The sequence below is a fragment of the Oryx dammah genome, unplaced genomic scaffold (genome assembly GCF_014754425.2).
Source record: "Oryx dammah isolate SB20612 unplaced genomic scaffold, SCBI_Odam_1.1 HiC_scaffold_25, whole genome shotgun sequence".
Lineage (NCBI taxonomy): Eukaryota > Metazoa > Chordata > Mammalia > Artiodactyla > Bovidae > Oryx > Oryx dammah.
The window spans coordinates 43,987,286-44,008,546 of record NW_024070209.1 but is presented as its reverse complement, the minus strand read 5'-3'; the positions used below and the strand labels follow the sequence as shown (position 1 = coordinate 44,008,546).

Below are 21,261 nucleotides of genomic sequence, written 5' to 3'. Positions count from 1 at the left end.
TCGCTGTCAGGGTGGGAGGGGTCCTGGAGACCAGATCCTGGCACGCTTGTCAAGCTTCCTTCAGCCAGACCCCAGAAGGGTTGGCACCTATAAGCAGTGATGGCAAGTGTTTGGGGAAAGTTGGGTGGAGAATAAGAAAATAACATCAACTATGAGGAGATCATAAAAGTGGCTTTTCCAAAAAACATCCAGAAATGAAGCCCAGGCTGCTCAGTCAGAGGTGATGGCTTCGTCAAGTTGCTCTTCATCCCTGTGGTCCTGATTCACCTGGTCAGTCATTGAAAGTCTGTATTCAGTGTGACTTTGCTCATTTCTCAGGCCATTATGAAGGTCTCATTCATTATGTGTCTGACCAGACCCTGCCATCAGTAAAGGATGTATCCATGCTACAGTTAGGATAGAGCAACATTCAAATTTAGATGGTAGCAGTGAGTTATTAATAACAGTCCTAAGGAGTCCTGCGCCGCTGCCAGAATTTCGAAGTTAATTGTAGTGATTTGTGAGGATCTAAGGGGAAGGAGTGGGTGGGGCCTTAGGAGGGGCTGAACTCTGAAGGCTCTCTGCCTGCCTGCCCGGTGGGACCCAAGTCTCTCCCTGGCTTTGTGACTCACCCCTGGGTGGCTGAATCAGCTCCTCATTGTATCTACAGGACTTCTAAGGCTCTGAAAGAAAGGGAAGTCTGTTTGTTGAGAGCTCAGTTAGTGTTGCTGATGGTGGAAACACATTCCTTTGTTTATAGTACTTGCAGCCCTGGAGGGAGTTTGATACACACTTTACAGACAGGAGTCCAGCCTGCAGGTAAGGAGACCTGGGCAGGTTCCAGGCCAGGCTGCCCCGAACCCCACCCTGGGCTGCGTGCTACCCTCAGAGGATTCAAAGCCTCCTGTTCCCTGAGCTTGGACGGGGGCGTCCGAGTTTTCAGCGCCTTGTCCTCTGAGTGGTTTCTGGGCCACGTCTCTTCCTTCTGTAACAGGCCTGTGACCTTGTCTAGGACGACTGTCCATAATACGTCAAGTGAGCCATGCCACGTTTGCACAGTTTTCTAGCAGCCACGTGTAGAAAAGAACAGATGAAGTTAATTTTAATAATAGATTTGATGTGATTCAAAACACCAAACTATTACCGTGTCCAGACTATATCCACACTACAATCATGTTAACAGTTGCTGAGACATTTTAAATTTCTGAGGAATCCCGTGTGTATTTCACACATAAAGCACGTCTCGATTCAGATAAGTTGCTGCCTGGCTGGCAGCTGCCCGACTGGACCACGCAGAGCTGAGACAAGTTGCGAGGCTCACCCAGCACAGAGGCTCCGCTCCAAAGCCCGAGAGGGAGTGTGGGCTGGAAGGCGGCTTCTCCGGAGACGGGACAGTCCCGTCCGCAGGCGGCAGGGCGTCACCGCAGTGTGAGCATCTTTCTGACTGAAGGGCTGCTTGTGGGGATGATAGCCACACGGGCTCCGTGTCCACCACTGGCTGCCACTGCAGGAAAACTGCGCAGGAAAACCGCCAAATGCTGAACCGTGTTTGGGCAAGGATGACGTGTCTTGGCAGGTTTCCTGGCTATTGAGGATGGAAACCTCAGCCTGTAATATGTGTGTGTATGCCGCTGCCAGAGACCTCCTCTCCCAAATGCCGTTTTCAGATGGGCTAGGGGGGCGGGTCTGTGACATGCCTGCGGAAACAGCCCTGAGTGGGCGCCCTTATATGGGGATTCCCAGACTTCAACTCCACTTGGAGCCGGATAAGGGACAGGGCAGACTTCTCTTCCAGCAAAGCAGAAAGTATTTTTAAAGGTTCTCGGAATTTCCCCTTCATCCTTTTCTTCCTGTGGTTCTGCCTACTTAGTTGCCTTTGACCCGCTTCTCTTCCATCTCTGTCTTTCCCCGCCGTGCTCACTGTATCTAGTTGTCGTCGTGTTGAGCTGTGTGAGTTCTTTACAGATTTCAGGTATGAGCTCCTTGTCACATGTCTGGTGTGACTTTCTCCCGTCTCTAGGTTCTCCTTCACTCTAGATTGTGTCCTATGCCACACAGAAATGTTTAATGTTGATACAGTTCCCACTGCCTGGTGTTATTTTTGTTGTTCTTTTTTGGGGGGTCATATCCAGTAAATTGTAGCAAAATCTAATATTATGGTTTTTCTCCTGTGTTCACTTCTAAGAGTTTTATCTGAGCTGTTTGGAGTCAGCTTGTGTTTATGCCGTGAGGTTAAGAACCCAGCTTTATTCTTTTGCTTGAATGAATGCTTGAGTATGTTTTTCCCACCATTTGTTGAAAAGACTGCACTTTCTCCCACTGAGCAGTCTCAGCACCCTTGTTGAAAACCATTTGACTGTATGTGGAGGGTTTATTACCAGCCCTGAGTTCTCTCCCACTGGTCTGTGTGTCTGAACTCTTGCCAGCACTGTACTGTTTACATTATTGGAAGTTTGTAATTTTGAAATCAGGAAGTTATGAAACCTCAGACTTCATCTTTTTCAAGATATTTTGGCTTGGCGTGGGGGCCGCGTTCCTTGAGGTTCCTGTGACTTTTAGAATGGATTTTTCTATTTCTGCAAAAGACATCATTTTGTTAGGCTCTTTGAAAAAAGGGCCTCATTTTTTCCCGTTTATAAATTGATGAAAATACTCTATATGATAGGAAAAAAGAGCAAAAAATATTATTGTTTAATGCTAGTTTTCAAAGTATACCTCAAATATAGCTTTCAAAATAATTGTTTATTTCAGCAATTCTCTGCAAAAATGAGGGTTTTCGATGCTACTTACTTTCCCCTTTTTATAAAATACTTTTTAACTGTGCACATGCTGCAGGTCAGTAACTGTCCTCTGTAGCCAGGACATAGAAAACAGTTTGTTTTAATTAAAGTTAACTGACACTGTGGCCAGAGCACAGTCCCCTTACTTTAGGTATTTTGGCTTTGGGGGGAATCTTCCTGAACATCAGTTTCTAAGCCCAGGAAAGGATTCTTAAATTCAGCCTCTTTAATCCACCCCATATGGGGCTTCCCCGATGGCTCAGCTGGTAAAGAATCTGCCTGCAATGCAGGAGACACAGGAGATGTGGGTTCGATCCCTGGGTTGGGAAGATCCCGTGGAGGAGGAAATGGCAACCCACTCCAGTATGCTTGCCTGGGGAATCCCATGGACAGAGGAGCCTGGTGGGCTACAGTCCATGGGTCAGAGAGTCGGACACGGCTGAGCACGCATGGCACAGCGTCATATCCCAGGCTGTGGGGTCTACAGTTGAGTCTTTCTGGAGAGGCTGGGGGTCTGTGTGTTGAGGCAGGAGACCCCCTCCTGCCCCCATCATCGGTCTGGCTCTGTCAGCCCCTTCTTTCAGCCTTGAGATCTCACAGTGGTATGCTGCCAAACCCCGAAAGATGTGGGCAGTGCTGTTAGCTGCACAGGCGAGTGTTCTGTGTGGTTAGGTTAGGTGGTTGCATCAGTGGTCAGGTCATGTGGAGGTGACGATGTGCTGTGGAAACGAGGTGGGAGTGGGGCCCTTGAGGGGGCTCAGCTTGGTGTGAGACAAAAGGTAACAAGTGCGTGGGTTCAGTGTCCTGTCCTGCATCCCTGGTGAAGGCGCATCCAACGAGGACATGACGAGGATGTGAGGAAAAAGCCCAGAGGTGCTTGGAGCAGGTGGATGGGTCATCAGGGTCTAAATTTGATTTAATGGGCATAGCCCACCTTGAGGCTCTGCAGTGTGCAGACCTTTGTAGGAAAGTGCACAGAAGCACGTACACAAACATGTTCTGATAACACAGAGGAGTCCTCCCCCCACCACAACTCATGATTGTAATGGTGACTCGATTTCTGAGGTTTTTCTAGAAGCCTTGTGTTAAATAAGACAGTTAAAATATTGTGAATTCTTGACAATTGAATAAGCTGGCAATTGACCAGCACAGGCCAAGTTTGGTCCTTTCCAGCAGTGGCGTGTGTGTGTGTCTGTGTGTATGTATGTGTGTGTATCTGTGTGTCTGTGTGTGTATATGTGTGTGTGTCAGTGTATATGTGTGTGTGGGGTGTGTGTGTGTGATCCTTCCCAGCAAGTGGTGTGTGTGTGTATGTGTGTGTGTGGTGTATGTGAGTGTGTGGTGTGTGTCTGTGTGTGTGTGAAACAGGGAAACACACAGCCCTGTGTGTGTGTGTGTGTGTGTCTGAAACAGGGAAACACACAGCCCTGTGTGTGTGTGTGTGTCTGAAACAGGGAAACACACAGCCCTGTGTGTGTGTGTGTGTGTGTGTGTGTGAAACAGGGAAACACACAGCCCTGTGTGTGTGTGTGTGTGTGTCTGAAACAGGGAAACACACAGCCCTCTGTCTATGTGTGTATGTCTGTGAAATAGGGAAGTATACAACCCTCCCTGTCCACCTCTGCAAACCAGGAGAATTTCCTTGTGTACATTTTCTTTCTTTCCCCTTTTCCATCTGCAAAGAGAAATGTGGTTCTTTGGGGACTTCATTGGTGGGCCAGTGGTTCAGACCCCACGCTCCCAATGCAGGGGGAATGGGTTTGATCCCTGGTGGGAGAACCAAGATCACACATGGCAAAAAAAAAGCCACCAGGAATGCTTTTCTTTTAAAAGACTTCTCCCACATGTCCTCACATTAAATTCTCAGCTCGTTCTTCAGTGTCCTGTTTATGGTGATAACTACCAGCTGTGGGTTCCTGCCCTGTGTCAAGGTGTGCCTGTCACCTCTAACCCTGCCTAACCCCTGCAGGGCTCACGTCGTTCAATTAGGACTGGTGTGTAGGAAGCTGCTGTAGACCGCCCAACCAGTCAGCTTTCCAGTATATCAGTGAACTAAAGTAAATGTCTACTCTCAACAAAGGTACTTGTTTGCAAATAGACTTTTTCACCAGGCAGATCACTTAGATGTGATCTGAGGGGCAAAGAAAGCTTTCTGCTGAAAAGCATCTCTCTCTGTGGGTGTTATTTCCATGTTGCTGTTCAGAATGATGAAGGTAACTGTCAGGTGAAGATGTTCTGGGGGTATTCTAGCTTTAACCTTTAACCTTGTAAAGAGGTTTGTCAGATTTTTTTCTTATCACAACTTTAATAGAATTGAAGGACATGTATGACTTCTTATAAGCTGGGAGGAAGGAAAAATCAATAGAAGCAGCCAGTGAAGAGGACGTACTTCCCTGGTGGTCCACAGGTTAAGACTGCACCTTCCAGCAGAGGGCGTGTGGTTCAGTCCCGGGTCAGAGAGCTGAGATCCCACATGGCTCTTGGCCAAAAACCAAAACATAAAACTGAAACAATATTGTAACAAATTCAATAAAGACTTTAGAAATGGTCCACATTTTTTAAAAAAATCTTAAAAGGAGAGAGTGAAGATGGACAGCTGGGCGGTGGGCATCAAGTGGAGGTCAGTGATGCTGAAACACCTGTTTGGAATTTTTCAGAGGATGAAGTCCTGAATGTCGGACACGGCCGGTTTGGGAAGAAAAGGGTGTGTCTGTTTCCTGAGCCCCACAGTCCTGTTCCTCTTGACTCAGGCAGCTGTGGTCTTCCTCTCTGTGTGGGGCGTCCCGGCGGGAGTGCTACCTTGGCTGGGCTGGGCAGGTGTGTTTGGGTCAGACTCTGTCTTGACTCTACTGTTGCTGGCACCGTGGAAGCTGGGGGTGTGTCTTTCTGTTGTTATAAACCCGGTACTCGTCCTTGTGAAGGCTGTGATTGGGGGTCTTTGGGGTATTCACTTTGGGAAACTACTGTCCGATATGTTGCTTAAGGAGTTAGCATTTTATAAAGAAAAATCTGTTTTCTCACGGTTATACAGTAAATGGTGTTTTATGTGTGTTTATCAGATGTGGTTCAGTCTGAAGCCCAAGCCTAGCCACAGCCTGTGAGCCAAGAATGGTTCTGACAGCTTTTAATATCTGAAAAACATGAAGGTGTGAAAATCACATGATATTCAAACATCAGTCTTGGGACGCAACCCAGCGTCTGTTAGCTGTCATCCAGGGCTGCCTCTGAGCCACGGGCAGGGGCGGGGGATAGTGAAAAGTCACAGCAGAGGCCTGGGGCCCTCAGAGCCTGAAATAGTCATACTCTGACCGTTTGGTCCAGTGGTTAGGACTTGGTATCTCACTGCCAGGGTCTGGGGTTTGATCCCCTATTGGCGGGCTGAGATCCCAGAAGCCTCATGGTGCTACCAGAAAGAAAGAATCTGCTGACCCTGCCATGGAGGAGGTTGCTGCTGCTGCTGCTAAGTCGCTTCAGTTGTGTCCGACTCTGTGCGACCCCATAGACAACAGCTCACCAGGTTCCCCCGTTCCCCGAGATTCTCCAGGCAAGAACACTGGAGTGGGTTGCCATTTCCTTCTCCAGTGCGCGAAAGTGAAAAGTGAAAGTGAAGACGCTCAGTCGTGGCCGACTCTTAGCGACCCCATGGACTGCAGCCTACCAGGGTCCTCCGTCCATGGGATTTTCCAGGCAAGAGGACTGGAGTGGGTTGCCATTGCCTTCTCCCATGGAGGAGGTTAGCAGTCATGAAAACTCTGTTTGATATTAAATTTTAGACATCACTGCATTCAGGTCCTTTCAAGTTAAATCCAGTTCTGTGGCAATGGCCAGATAGTAATGTACTTTAGTTACATCAAACTAATCCTCCCTTGGTCACCATCCTCATGAGTGGACTCTTGTGATGACTGTGAACTTGCAAACTTCCTTCCTTCCTGTTCTGGAAGGAAAACTGGAGACTTGTCAGAGCACCTGGGAGCTGACCTTGGTGGGAGTGGGAGGAGGAGAGGGGACATCTGTGGGATGTGGGGTGAGCTGAATCGAGCCCAGGACATGGCAGTCAGACCTGTGCTCACCTATGGGAAGGTTTGTGTTTGTGTGTGTTTGAGCGGATGGCTAATTTATGTCGTTCCTTTTTAGTGGGATCCCATTGTTTGTCGATTTCCCAGTCTTACGAGTCTCAACTGGATGCTGAGTCCTGCTCCCACTGGAGGGGCTGAGCCCACACAGGCCTGGGGTTGGTTGGGGGGTGCAGCCGGGATAAGGGGCAGGGCAAGCACCCCTGTACAGGCATCACACACCCCACCCCACAGAGTGAACAGAATGTAGTTAAGCCAGTGGTCTGCTCCCTTCACCAAGTTAGTGCTTGAGTGCACACGATCTCACACGAGGACCTGTTTCTGTACGTCTAGTCAGGACTGCCGTGTGTATGCCCTAGGTTTGTGTCTCTCCGGCCTGGGTATTCAGAAGAGAGGTGCTGGCCTCTGGTAAGGTCCGCTGGGATAAGCACCGGGTCTGCACGTCAGCCTCACACTGTAGACCGGCGTCTTCTCAGTTACTTCTTCCTGCTTCTTCGCTCCTGGGTTTGGAGTCTACACACAGGTCCCCCACTCACCTACCAGGGTGGTTGTGTCTGGACGCCAGCCCATCTCACCTGGTTTTGCTGGTGTTAGGACTAATTTAAACCTTCCTATCTTGGATGTATCTTACATTCATCCTTTTTTCCCCTACAGTTCATGTCCACTAACTTTCTCATCACCTTTGACTGGGCTTCATAGCATGTTTTTAAAATTTTCCCTTTTTTCCAGCTTTCTTGAGATGTAATTGACATGTAATTTCATGTAATTTTAAGGTGTATAATGTAATGATTTGAGACACGTATATAGTTTCCCAACATGTTTACCACGATAAGGTTAATTAACCCACCCACAACCACACATAATTACCATTTTGTTGTGGTGAGAACATAAAATGTCTTCTCATGCAAGGACTTTCGCGTATACAGTATTGTTAATTATTGTCCCCATGCTGGACAGCATATCCCCAAAGCTAATTGGTCTCGTAACTGGAATTCAACTCTATATCCTCTGACCAGCATGTCCCCTCCCCTCCCCGGCCCAGTCCCTGGCATCACCCTTCTGCTGTTTCTGTCAGTGTTGTTTGATTCCACGTGTAGATTCGATCACATAGTATTTGTCTCTCTCGGTCTGATTTATTTCACTTCGTGTAATGCCCTAGCAGTCCATCCATGCTTTTGCAAATGGCAGGATGTCCTTTTTTATGGCTGAGACGCTTTCCTCTGTGTGTGTGTATGCGTGCGTGTGTGCCTGTGTATAAGAGAGAGAGAAAATTTCTTCATCTGTTCACCCCGCGATGGACCTTCGGGTTATCTGTGTGTCTTGGTCCTTGTGAGCGGTGCTGCCATAAGCATGAGAGCACAAAGCTGTCTCTGCGATCATGATTTCATTTCCTTCCAGTATGCACCCGGACGTGGGATTGCTGGGTGACGTGGTAGCTCTATTTTTAGTTTTTTGGAGGAACCTCCCTACTCTGTTCAGCAGTGGCTGCCCACACTGACATTCCCACACACAGAGCATGAGGGTTCCCTTTCCCCCCCACATCCTTGCCAACATTTGTTGTTTCTTGCCTTTTTTATGAACACGTTACCGACAGGTGTGAGGTGACATTTCATTGTAGTTTGATTTGCATTTTCCTGATGAGTAGTGATGTGGAGCATTTTCTGTGTACCTGTTGGTCATCTGTAAGTCTTTGGGGAAATGTTTGGTTTTTTTGTTTTTATTTTTTTGCTTTTGAGCTGTATGCATTTTTAAAATATACATCTTAGGTATTAACCGCTTATGTGACATGTGATTTGAAAATTTCTTCTCTCATCTGTACATTATGTTTTCATTTTTTTATTGTTTCTTTTGCTGGACAGGGGCTTTTCAGTTTGATGTAGTCCCACGTGCCGACTGCTTTGGTGGCTTGTGTTCTTGGTGGTCACATGAAGAAAGTCGTTGCCAAGATGGATGTCAAGTTGCTTTTCCTTTCTGATTTCTCCTGGGAGTTTATAGTTTCAGGTCTTATGTGTAAGTCCGTAATCCAACGCTGAGTTCATCTTTGTGTGTGGTGTAAGGTGGGGGTTCCGTTTCCTTTGTTTGCATCGTGTCATGCTTTCTGTGCTGTCATCAAGCACCATTCACAATTGGTCAAATAGGCTTCTAGCATTGGTTACATACAGAGTGGTGGACATTCGGGTTCTCACTGTGGGTCACTTTCCTGTGACGCTGCCCCTGAGAATGAATTAACAATGCCCCTTTTCAGACGCGTTTTCTGCAAATTGTGCGCATGTAATACCTTAAGGAGCCACATGGTGGCAGAAGTGCAGCTTCAAAACCTGTTGGTTTACAAACCTGTTCCAAGAGAAGCATGCTCTGCGTCATTCTTTTTAATGAAAATGTAGAATGTAATGCTTCCCAGGTGGTGGCACGGTCACAGAATCAGACACAACAGAGAGTGTACGTGCATGCACACACATATAGAGAATTAAATAGGAGCCTCCAAGTACCTATCACCTGCCTTAAATAAAGCGTTACAAATACAGTTGTATCACTGGGTGCACTTTATTGATGATTTTCCCTCCTACTTTTCCTCCAGGAGGAAACTAAGCTCTTGTTTATCCTTTTATTAAACATTTGTGTAATCTTAACAGTGCATATAATTGTTCAGTCGCTCAGTCATGTCTGACTCTTTGCAACCTATGGACTGCAGCATTCCAGGCTTCCCTGCCCTTCACCATTTTCCGGAGCTTGCTCAAACTCATGTCCATTGAGTTGGTGATGCCATTCAACCATCTCATCCTCTGTTGTCCCCTTCTCCTGCCTTCCATCTTTCCCAGCATCAGGGTCTTTTCCAGTGAATCGGCTTGTCACATAAGGTGACCAGCATTGCAAAGGATTATTTATTCTTTTTCATGCAGAATCTAGGGATCAAAGCCACGCATGCCTCCTGCAATGGAAGCAGGGGGTCTAAACCACTGGACCTCCAGGAAAGTGCTTGTTTATTTTGTTTCAGATTTTATATAATGTGTATCATCTGTGTTACTATGCAAATTGGGCTTTTCTCTTAGCCTTGTTCTTGGTTCATTCATGGGTTGTCTGTGAAGCTTTAGTGAGCTATCTCTCTTCTCTGGGATTCCCTGGTAGCTCAGCTGGTAAAGAATCCCCCTGCAATGCAGGAGACCCCGGTTCAATTCACGAGTCAAGAAGATCCCTTGGAGAAGGGAATGGCTACCTACTCCAGTATTCCTGGGCTTCCCTAGTGGCTCAGCTGGTAAAGAATCCACCCGCAATGTGGGAGACCTGGGTTCGATCCCTAGGTTGGGAAGATCCCCTGGAAAAGGGAAAGGCTACCCGCTCCAGCATTCTGGCCTGGAGAATTCCATGGACTGTATAGTCCATGGGGTCGCAAAGAGTCGGACATGACTGAGTGACTCTCACTTTACTTTCACTCTCTTCTATAGCTGTGCGGTGTTGAGTGAAGAACTCACAACATGTTATATCTACTTTTCTGTTGACAGACATTAAGGAAGCTGTAATAGAGGGCTTGCAGACCAGGACCTGGGGGCGTAGGCCCCCTCAGTCCGCTGTTCTGTACAACAACACACTTGGTCTTGAGAAAACTTGTTTTCTTTAGAATCTTTGCCTTTTTCCCTGAATTCTTGGAAGCCTGAGTCTTCACCAGACCCTGAAGGGAGATGGTCTCCAAGCAGTCCAGGAATCCAGTGACATCAAAGGTTCACGTCTGACTCTGTCCACTGGCTTTTGCTCCCGAAACTAGAAGGAAGGTCCGTGTCAGTGGCCTCAGTCTCCTTTTGAACCTTCAATACCCGTCCACCACTTTCATCCAGGTCGACCGGGGTCCTGGCTCCAGGAGGGAACGTGGGCTGGTGGGACGGGGGATGGGGTGGGGATGTGGTTCAGTCTCTCCAGCCTGTGTTTAGTCTGGGGCTGTTCTCAGGGTTCCTGTGCCCGCAGTGGCGAGGAAACACCCTCCCACCCCCCTGGAGTTCTTGTCTCTGGACTGATAGTAAAACTGGCACAAGATTGATGAACAGGAGACAGAGAGGCAAGTCTTAATTCCTGCACACGGAGGTCTCACAGAAGTGGGACCCAAAATGTGGCCAAAGAAGGTGGCTTTTATGTTCGTTAGACAAAGAAACAAATTTGACAGGAGTTGCCAAGACAATGGCAACCCACTCCAGTGTTCTTGCCTGGAGAATCCCAGGGACAGGGGAGCCTGGTGGGCTGCCGTCTGTGGGGTCTCACAGAATCGGACACGACTGAAGCGACTTAGCAGCAGCAGCAGCAGCCAGGATAAAGAGGGGCTTACCTAGTGGCTCAGATGGTAAAGAAAGTGAACGTCACTCAGTCGTGTCCGACTCTTTGCAACCCAATGGACTATACAGTCCATGGAATTCTCCAGGCCAGAATACTGGAGTGGGTAGCCTTTTCCTTCTCCAGGGGATCTTCCCAACCCAGGGATCGAACCCAGGTCTCCCACATTACAGGCGGATTCTTTACCAGCTGAGCCACCAGGCAAGCCCCAGATGGTAAAGAATCTGCCTGCAATGCAGGAGACCTGGGTTCTGTCCCTGGGTCAGGAAAATCCCCTGGAGAAGGGCATGGCAACCCACTCCAATATTCTTTTCTGGAGAATCCCATGGACAGAAGAGCCTGGCAGGCTACAGTCCATAGGGTTGCATAGTCAGACAGGACTAAAGCGACTTAGCACGCATGCACACGTGACAGAACAAAGAAGCGCAGGCTTTGGATGCTCAATTAATGAAGAATCTGAGCAGTTTCGCCTGGGGTTGGTCCCCTAATGAAGCTGAGGGTTTGTTTGTTCAGGTTCTCTGTCTCCACCGATAAGCACATCCTTTATGGAGGCTCAGCTCCTGCCTCGGGGGGTGGAGAAGGGGTCACAGTGTCCCTGTCGCATCCACCATTCTTAAGTACCTGTAGTTTAGAGTAATCCATGTGCCTTCGAGGAACATTTGGGGGCAGTTCCCCCTAGGCCCCTCACTGTGTGTCCCTGGAGCTCCTGGGCGGGCTTGTTCACCTGAGAGGCTCAGGACAGACCTCCTGCTGACCAGTGGACGTGAGCTTGGGCCCAGGGGCAGTAGCGAGGCCGAGTGTTGCTCTACCTCCCCTTGGTGGCTGTGCTTGGCTAGACACCGACCTGCTTTGACACTTGGTCACCTCTTCTGCACAGCGAGGGTAGTGATGATCCATGGCTGGTGGGACTGGGATGAACGCTGGATGGGCCGTGAGCTGTGAGCAGTACTTGCATCAGCTCCGCACAGAGCACCACGCGGACACGTCTGTCTGTGTCCCAGCCTTTTCTTTTGTAATACTTTTTGAAAATCTTAGATTCAAAGTGGATTTAAATGCTGGCTTTCCACGGGCAGGATTGAGGCAGAAGGAGTGCAGCCCGGGCTCCCTGTCTGGTTCCTCACCCCCTCCTCTCCCTAAATGCCCACCCCGCAGTCTCTCCTCTGAAGGCTAGGCCTCCTGGCTCCCAGGTCTGTGAGAGGGGTCTTTGCAAAACAAGTTTGATCTCAGGCCCCTGTGGTTCCCAGGCTCTTAGGATAAAGAGACCTTTGAGAGACAACCCCCCAACCCCCGCCGGACTCTCTAATCTCATCCCCGACCCCGCCCCCCCCCGCCCCCCCCTTTTTGATGGATGACTTTTATCGAGGCTCCCCAAGAGGAGGAGGGGCACTTTCAGAGGGACTGGCAAGCAGGTTAGGGACCGTGTTTTTGGTGACTTCTTTTCTGGACAGTGGATTCAGCCCTCTCACACTCTGCTCTACTGTTTGAACCTGCGCATGAGAAACACAGGGTCTGAGCCTTCATGGATGACAAGGAAGCCAGTGTCTGGGGGGAGGGAGTGTGGATGAGAGAGGGGACTGCTCTGCTCCATCAGGGAAACTTTGCTTACCCCAAAGGTGACTACTCATGTGATAAAATGTAAACTGAAAAGGACTCATTTCCACTGAGTTCAGAGTGTTTGCAAAACAAAATTCTTCTCATCATACGAGGAGATTAATGGCCTGGCAGTGTCCAGCTGCTCAGGCATCTGCAGCCTGAGGCTCCTGGTCTTGGGAGGGGGCCTGACGTGGGTCCCACCCACTGCTAGCCAGGAAGCCTGTGCAGCCTCAGCCCCCTCCTCCAAGGAGCCTGCCATGCAGGACACTGGCAGCCCATCTTCAGGACAGAGGGTTTAACCAGCTCTCTTCACTCCCCATGGCCTGAAGGAGTGTGTGGAGCAGGCACACTGAGAACCTCGCTGACTCAGCTGAAGGGGCAGACCAGGGCGGGTGTTCTAGCTGTTATCACAAAAGAAAGTGTTCATGCTCATGGGAGGTGCTCAGCGCTACAAATACACAGTGTCGGGATTCTGCGAGGAAAGTAGCATTTCCCGAAATCATGGAAGGGATGTGCCTTTATGATTCTCACTTAGGTAACGTCGCATGTTAAATGCAGAAGCAAAACAGGGTTAGGGTTAGGAGTTTCAAAGCTCCGGGGCATTCATCTCAAGCTTCAGTTCAGTTCAGTTCAGTTCAGTCGCTCAGTCATGTCCGACTCTTTGCCACCCCATGAATTGCAGCACGCCAGGCCTCCCTGTCCATCACCATCTCCCAGAGTTCACTCAAACTCACGTCCATCGAGTCAGTGATGCCATCCAGCCATCTCATCCTCTGTCGTCCCCTTTTTCTCCTGCCCCCAATCCCTCCCAGCATCAGAGTCTTTTCCAATGAGTCAGCTCTTCTCATGAGGTGGCCAAAGTACTGGAGTTTCAGCTTTAGCATCATTACTTCCAAAGAACACCCAGGAGTGATCTCCTTTAGAATGGACTGGTTGGATCTCCTTGCAGTCCAAGGGACTCTCAAGAGTCTTCTCCAACACCATAGTTGAAAAGTATCAATTCTTCGGCGCTCAGCCTTCTTCACAGTCCAACTCTCGCATCCATAGATGACCACTGGAAAAACCATAGCCTTGACTAGACAGATCTTTGTTGGCAAAGTAATGTGTCTACTTTTCAATATGCTATCTAGGTTGGTCATAACTTTTCTTCCAAGGAGTAAGTGTATTTTAATTTCATGGCTGCAGTCACCCTCTGCAGTGATTTTGGAGCCCCAAAAATAAAGTCTGACACTGTTTCCACTGTTTCCCCATCTATTTGCCATAAAGTGATGGGACCGGATGCCATGATCTTAGTTTTCTGAATGTTGAGCTTTAAGCCAACTTTTTCACTCTCCTTTTTCACTTTCATCAAGAGGCTTTTTAGTTCCTCTTCACGTTCTGCCATAAGGGTGGTGTCATCTGCATATCTGAGGTTATTGATATTTCTCCTGGCAATCTTGATTCCAGCTTGTGCTTCTTCCAGCCCAGCGTTTTTCATGATGTACTCTGCATAGAAGTTAAATAAGCAGGGTGACTCAAGCTTAGCATCATCATAAACTGACGAGTCTCTCGGAATCAGTTGGTCGGACAACTAAACCAACTAAGAAAACTTAGGAAATGCCTGCTGTACTGTGTACCTGACCTTGTTGACCAGAGATGAAGAAGCTGTATAGCTTCTCTGGGAGGGCTGGTATCTGGTGGCAGGGGAGGTGGAGACCCTTGTCCCAAAGCCCCCTGTGAGAGGGACCCCTGCAGTGATACTGAGTGGGGATTGGCTGGGGTAGGGGGCACTGCAGGGTTTTCTACGGCCTTTGAGTTTATGTTTGGGAAGACCTCTTGCAAATGTGGAAGACAGAGAGGATGGTGAGGCCAGAGGCAGAGATGAGCTGGGAGTTGGGGAGAAGTTGAGGAAGACAGCAGGGACTCCCCTGAACCAGAGTCTGGCCACAGTTGAGCTCAGGGGGGTCCCTGTTAAGTCCCCTGCCCATGCCCTGAGGTGGAGGCAGTGTTGTGCTCAGTCATTGCTGAGGCTCAGTGACCTTTATCAGACTCACAGATGGTCCATGACCCCCGAAAGGTGGGGCCCAGGGTCAGAGGTCAACCTGCAGAGCAAGGCCTGGTGCGATGCTCCCTGGACCTTCCTGTTTAGTCATTTAATCCAAGAGAATAAACTCACAGAACCATCAGGCCCCAGGAGAGCCTAGTGGGCGGGCGGGCAGGTTCACAGAGCAGCCGCCCCTGTGGTGGGAGTTGGGAGGTGCCCCTCGGCAGCGTGTTTGTGAACCTTCAGCTCCTTGGCAGTTGATGGGCAGTAAAGGTGGGGGCGGGGAGCCCAGGAGCTTCATCAGGTGGGAGCACTGCCCTACTCTGAGAAATGAACTTCCCGTGTCGACACCCACGTGGCCTCCCTCAGTACCAGATGCTTAGACCATCCTTTGAAATTTAAAACTCTTTTTAAATAGCCCTGATCTCCACGCGGGCTCCATTGACAACTTTCTGTGGAAAAGCTTGAAAGGAAGGAACCCGGGGACGTGAGATGTCCTTGTCGCTGCCTCCTTGTGCACTGCCCCTCCCTCTTTCCGTGCTGGAAACTTTGCTGGGGGCAGCTCACCCCAGCTGCACACCCCACACAGCAACTCCCAGTGAACTTGGGGCAGAGGGACAGCTCTGTCTCTCATAGTCTGTTGTCAGTAAAATGACAGGGGTTAAAAGACCTTTGCCCAAAACCTCGGGATTTAATTTTACCCAGTTGATAGCATATATTAGCATCAGTTTACTGAAATTTCTATTTGTCAGCACAGCTATTTTAAAAGTCAAAGGCCATGAATTGTTTCGGTTTGTTCTTTTTTTTTTTTTTCTGTTCACATCCTTTTAACCTTAGACTCATCACCTACAGGATTCGTCCTACACAGTAGGTGTTTCCTGTCTTGTCAGCTTTACTAGTTTCCAAGCCCTTTTTCCTTGTCAGTGGGCCACCTAGAACCTTTAAAAGGTCTCTTAGAAATCAAGCTCTCTTAACAGAGATACTCAGACTTAGAGAACCGATTTATGGTTAAGGAGGAAGGAAGGGACAGTTAGGGAATTTGGGATGGACATGTCCACACTGCTATATTTGAAATGGATAACCAACAAGGACAGCACAGGGAACTCTGCTCAATGTTATGTGGCAGCCTGGATGGAGGGGGGTTTGAGGGAGAATGGATACATGTATATGTATGGCTGAGTCCCTTTGCTGTTCACATGAAACTATTATAACCTTATTAACTGGCTATACCCCAATACAAAATAAAAAGTTAAAAAAGAAAACACCATGAACAAAAAATAAAATCAAGCTCTCTTATTTACATTTTCTTATAGATACATATGTCCTATGTTATAGGACATATCCATATTACTATGTTATAGTCCTATTTTGAGGCTTCTGTGTCTGCAGTGGCCACAAGTAATTGTGTTTTATTCATTAGGTGTCTTACCTGTTTTGATGCTTGCAATTTAAAAAAAAAAAAAGATTGTTTCTCTGCGTTTTTCACCGATCATGACAAAAAGAATTAGACACTTTAGGAATCCTGATTTGAGGTTTCTCTTACTGTAAACTTTCAACTTATCTGTATTTTGGGGGGGGGGTCTCAGTAGGATTCTAGAGCTTTGTATGAAAGGCATATGTAAACCTTCTATATTTTTTGCATTTATTTTGAATAAGTGGGACAGTGAAAGTCCAGAAGGTATACAGCTGTCTTCTGCTGCTCTGCCCAGTGCCAAGGCTCCTGGGACCAGTTTTCTGTGTCTGCTTCCAGAGGGAGGAAGAGCAACACCTGTCACTTCATTGTTTTTAACCTTTCATCACTAATTAAATCTAGAGTGGTAACAATATTACTTGGGCTTCCCTGGTGGCTCAGACGTAAAGAATCGGCCTGCAGTGTGGGAGACCCGGGTTTGATCCCTGGCTCTGGAAGATCCCCTGGAGAAGGGAATAGCAACCCACTCCACTAATCTTGCCTTGAGAATCCCATAGACAGAAAAGCCTGGTGGGCTACAGTCCATGAAGTAGCAAAGAGTCCGACACGACTGAGTGACTAACACACACACAACGTTACTAATTTCCCCAATGCATCTTCTTTAAAACCGGATATTGCATTTTGATGGCAGCTGTAGAACGTCATGTTTCTAGGGGACAGCGGGATCAGGGTCGCAGCCCCAGGGGAGCCAGGGCTGTGATGCTGAGTGAAGGAGTGAGACCAAGAAGAAACCCTGCTTCCATGGGATGCCCCAACACTTAGATTCACAATACACATCCTTCTAGAGACGGGAGTATGTTAACTCTTTAACTCTTGGAGTGAAAAGAACTTTCAGAGCCATTCTGCTCTCAGCCTGGAGGAGATCCTGGCAGGAAGATGCTGACACAGACAGAAAATGCCGGAACCACAAAGCCAGGCTGCTGGCCGAGAGCAAGAGTGGCCTGTCCTGAGAAGAGGCTGAGTCAGAGCTGCCTGCTGTCTTGCTGGCATCCTGCGGGGCTGGGTGACAAGGACATGTCCCTGATGTCTGTCCCCCATTCTGCAGACACCCACCTATACTCTTCACCCCAGGAACCAGACCTGCCCTCCTGATTTGGGGTCAAACATTCAGGGCTCCTGGGTACCCAGGACAGTTCTGGGTAGACTGTGGGCATCTCAGGTGAGGGGACCCCGGGCGATCCTGGGTTGAGACAATCCCCGGATGGGGGTTGGTAGAAGAAACCACTTTCCTTTCAGTTATGAATTTTTGAGTAACATTTAATGGGGGAGGAAAGAAGGCACTTCCTTCCTTTCTAAAGAGGATTTAGAGCTCAGTGGAGAGGGAGGAACTAGCTGCTGCCTTGAGAACTGGGCTTTCTTTTTTTTTCTTTTTTTTTAGGGAAAATGTCCCTAGGAACTCCTGATGACCAGGCACTTCTTGACACCGGCAGCTGCCTGTGAAGTGTTGGTGGGTTTCCTGGCAAATAGAACAGGGGAGGCCCCTCCTCTAGTTGCTACCTTTCAGGGACTTTTCAGCCGGTTTTGATCAGAACGATGCTGGTAGGATTCATGCCGGCGCCGGTGTGATGGCTCACTGCCGCCAGGCTTTGCCTGTTGGTCAACACGTGAGCACCAGGTCCCGCCGCCCCCCCCCCCCCCAGGTGCAGGCGGAGATAAGCCCGGCCCAGGGAGGGGGTGCGTCGGGGAAGCAGGAAGCGCCGGGCAGGGCGCCGCCGCCCCAGGCCTCTCCCTGGGCCAGGTGTGCGCGTGGGCCAGGACGGGCTCCGTCGGTGCCGGCTCCGAGGGTCGCCATCGGGGGTCTGGGGCGGGCCCTGGAGGGTCGGGAGCATGACGGCCTTACAGCTGAAAGAGCTCTCACAGTCGGGGCTCTACCGCCGGCGGAGGGACCGGCCGGACAGCCTGCGGCTCCCGGGGCCGCGGGAGGAGGCGATCAGGTGAGTGGAGCCGCGCGACAGGGATGGGCAGCCGGAGCCTCGCGGGTCTCTCTCAGTCCTGAGTCCGCTACCGGTAATGGCAGAGCTGTGGACGGTGGAGACATGCATCCCTTTGGCTTCTTAGGACGCGTTTCAGAGGAGTTTTTCTCTGCTCTTTAGGGATGAGGTTTGTGGATGGTGTCTTGGTGGGGGTCGGGGTGGCTTCGAAGGTTCTTTGTTACTGAAATGGATTTCACAGAGGAAGGCAGAGCAACTTCTGAATGTAATCTGGAAGGGAAGGAAGGACATCACAAACCCTCAGACCTTGTAACTGAGGAGCTTAGGAGTTTTCTATTTCCAAAGTTAACTTGCCTCAGTCAGACAACACATTTTTAGTTTTTGTTGCCCCTACTGAATTTCTTTCTTAGGTTTTAGGTTCTGAAAAGCCCCTGCCACATTAAGCTATGGGTTAAACTGCTGTGTTCGCTGTGAGGAGAAGGGGCTTTGTCTGAGGGAACCCTGCTTCTGACACCTATGCTGGGCAGCACATCAGTGTGTTTGTGGACCCCCCGTTCATGCATTTGATTTTTCCACTTAGATGTGAGAGGAATAAATACATTATATACTATTGCTCTTTCTCCTATGGATTTATTTTTAGAGTTTAAGTTATTTAACAGGAAAAAATTGACAAGGAAGCTCTTTAAACATATTAAATTTGTCTACAAATTTACCACAATAACTGTACTTTGGGAGGGAAACGTTTATTTGAAAATTGTCCACTCTTGTCTGCGTTTGAAGAGAACTGCAGCATTAAGTGTTAGTCGCTCAGTCGTGTCCGACTCTGTGACCCCACGGACTGTAGCCTGCCAGGCTCCTCTGTCCATGGAAGTCTCCAGGAAAGAATACTGGAGGGGGTTGCCGTTTCCTTTTCTAGGAGATCTTCCCAACTCAGGTATAGAACCCATGTCTCCCGCATTGCAGGCAGATTATCACTGAGCCACCAGGGAAGCCCGGTGTTGACACCAACATTATTTGGATTTTTTTCGCTATGACATCATGTGTCTCTTAGCTGCATTCAGTCGCCTTAACTTTGAACTGACTGGATTAAACAGATTTTTTTGTTGTTATTGACTGCGCCAAGCAACTTGTGGGATCTCAGTTCCTCGACCAGGGGTTGAACTGTGGCCTCTGCAGTGGGAAGCTCAGAGTCTTAACTGCTGAACCACCAGGGATAAGGATGAGGTTTAGTGGGAATGTCGAACACATCGTACTTGACCAGAGAGGCAGGTAATCCCGACCGCTGAAATGAACTCCAATCTATTCTTGCTCTGAGAGCAAAAACTTACCAAAAATAGTTTAATTTCAGATTTGAGATCCTAAAGAATTTACTTTTCTAAAAAAGTTATATAAAACAGCATTTGAGACCAGCCATCTTTTATTTATTTTCACAGTTGCCAGAGTCTCCATGAATGAGCCTACCTACATGTCAGAGGGGCTGGTTACCTGTGTAGTCATAGAGGCCTTTGAAACAATGTGATTATGTTCTTTTGTCTGGAGTTTACGTTACCAGAAGGAGAATCATTATGAAGGTGTATTGCTTGTTGCCTTGGGTTGAGGGGCCGTGTTTCTGTTGATTCTGCTGTGTGATAAGAAGGGATTTGGGCTTCCGCCATTCCTGTGTCCCCAGGTGCAGGGAAGTGACTGTGTATTTTAGGACTGCGAGCTTAGCCAGGAAAAAGTCCTCTGTCGATTTAGAGAGGCAGGGTTTTCACCTTGTTTTATAGGAAGCCTGTGTGTAGTATCAAGGCAGGCTCCTCGGATAATAGGGGTGGGAGGGTTGACTTTGAGGTTAGTCACACCCAGTTCAGGCTGCTGGGTCAGGAAACCTAGATGAACCTCAAGAGGCTCCTCTTTAAACCAAGGATAAACATCACTACCGTTATTCAGTGTCATTTATTATCTCAAAAAACCCTCACCACTGGCTTAGCAGGAGGTGGTGTTGTCGTGTGAATGTTGCCCTGTGTGGGTGACTCACTCAGCTGACACTCATCCGGTGCCTCCTGGTGCGCCAAATCAAGACACCGGGGATGAATGCCTACTGTGTGCTGGGTCGAAGCTGGGCCACCCTGAGACACCAGGGATGAGTGCCTACTGTGCGCGGAGTCGAGGTTGGGCTGCCCAGGGACACTGGGGATGAGCACCTACTCTGTGCAGAGTCAAGGCTGTGCCACCCTGCGATACCAGGGTCTGGGTCCCAGAGGGTCACCTGCAAGTGTTCCTCCCACGAGCTGCTGCCGCACTGAGCACCGGTGACACCAGGCACCTCAGAGTTGCACAAAACCACGCTAACTCTGACCCCCACGCACCTGTTGTCTTCTTGGCATGATCATGGATTCGGGCAGAAAAACAACTAGAGGCTAGCCCAGCTCTGCTCACTGCCAGAAGACGTTTTCCTTTTGAGTTGAAACTGAAGGCTGTGCTCTGCAACCGGACACATGTGTCCAAAGAGCACACAAGAGTCATGAAAGGTCTTCCCACCTCAAACTGAAACTGTTTAGAACAGAAGCTTGTGAAAGGCTTTCCTGAGAAACACTGCCTGTATCCACTTTAGACACAAGTGTTCTTAGTAAAATCTACTTTTAGAAATAATCATGAAGTATGTTTCACATTCATACAGAACAGTGGTCCCATCAGCTTCTTAGAACTGCCATAACAAGTACCACACAGCCAGGGAGGCTTCAGATGCAGAAATGTGTGGTTCTGCGGAGACCCAGGGTCAGAAGTCAGCCTGGCAGCTACCCCAACAGCTGCAGGGGGTCTTTCAGTGTGTCTGACTTGTTGGGCATCACCCCACCTTGGCCTCTCATTGCATGGCTGTGTCCTCCCATGGCTGTCCCCCCTGTGGCTATGTCATCCCATAGCTGTGTGTCCTCCCCTGGCTGTGTGTCCCCCATGGCTGTGTCTGCCCCGTGGCTGTGTCCCCAATAACTATGTGTCCTCCCTTGGCTGTGTCTTCCCATGGCTGTGTTCCCCCCAATGGCTGTGTGTCCCCCTGCATGGCTGTGTGTCCCCCTGTGGCTGTGTGTCCCCCTCGTGGCTGTGTGTCCCTTCC

The 21,261-nt window shown here is 49.0% G+C and overlaps 1 protein-coding gene across 3 annotated transcripts in view; it reads left to right on the top strand.

Moving 5' to 3' along the window:
- LIMS1 (LIM zinc finger domain containing 1) overlaps positions 1–21,261 on the top strand; it is an 80,441-nt gene that overhangs the window by 30,220 nt on the left and 28,960 nt on the right. Inside the window, exon 1 of one of the 3 annotated variants that reach the window (XM_040224196.1) lies at positions 18,049–18,170. The exons of the other annotated variants lie outside the window; for them this stretch is intronic. Within the exon in view, the coding sequence (XP_040080130.1) occupies positions 18,064–18,170 (107 nt within the window). The 5' untranslated portion in view covers positions 18,049–18,063. Of the gene's footprint in view, positions 1–18,048; positions 18,171–21,261 lie in introns of those variants that run through there. 3 annotated transcript variants of the gene reach the window in all.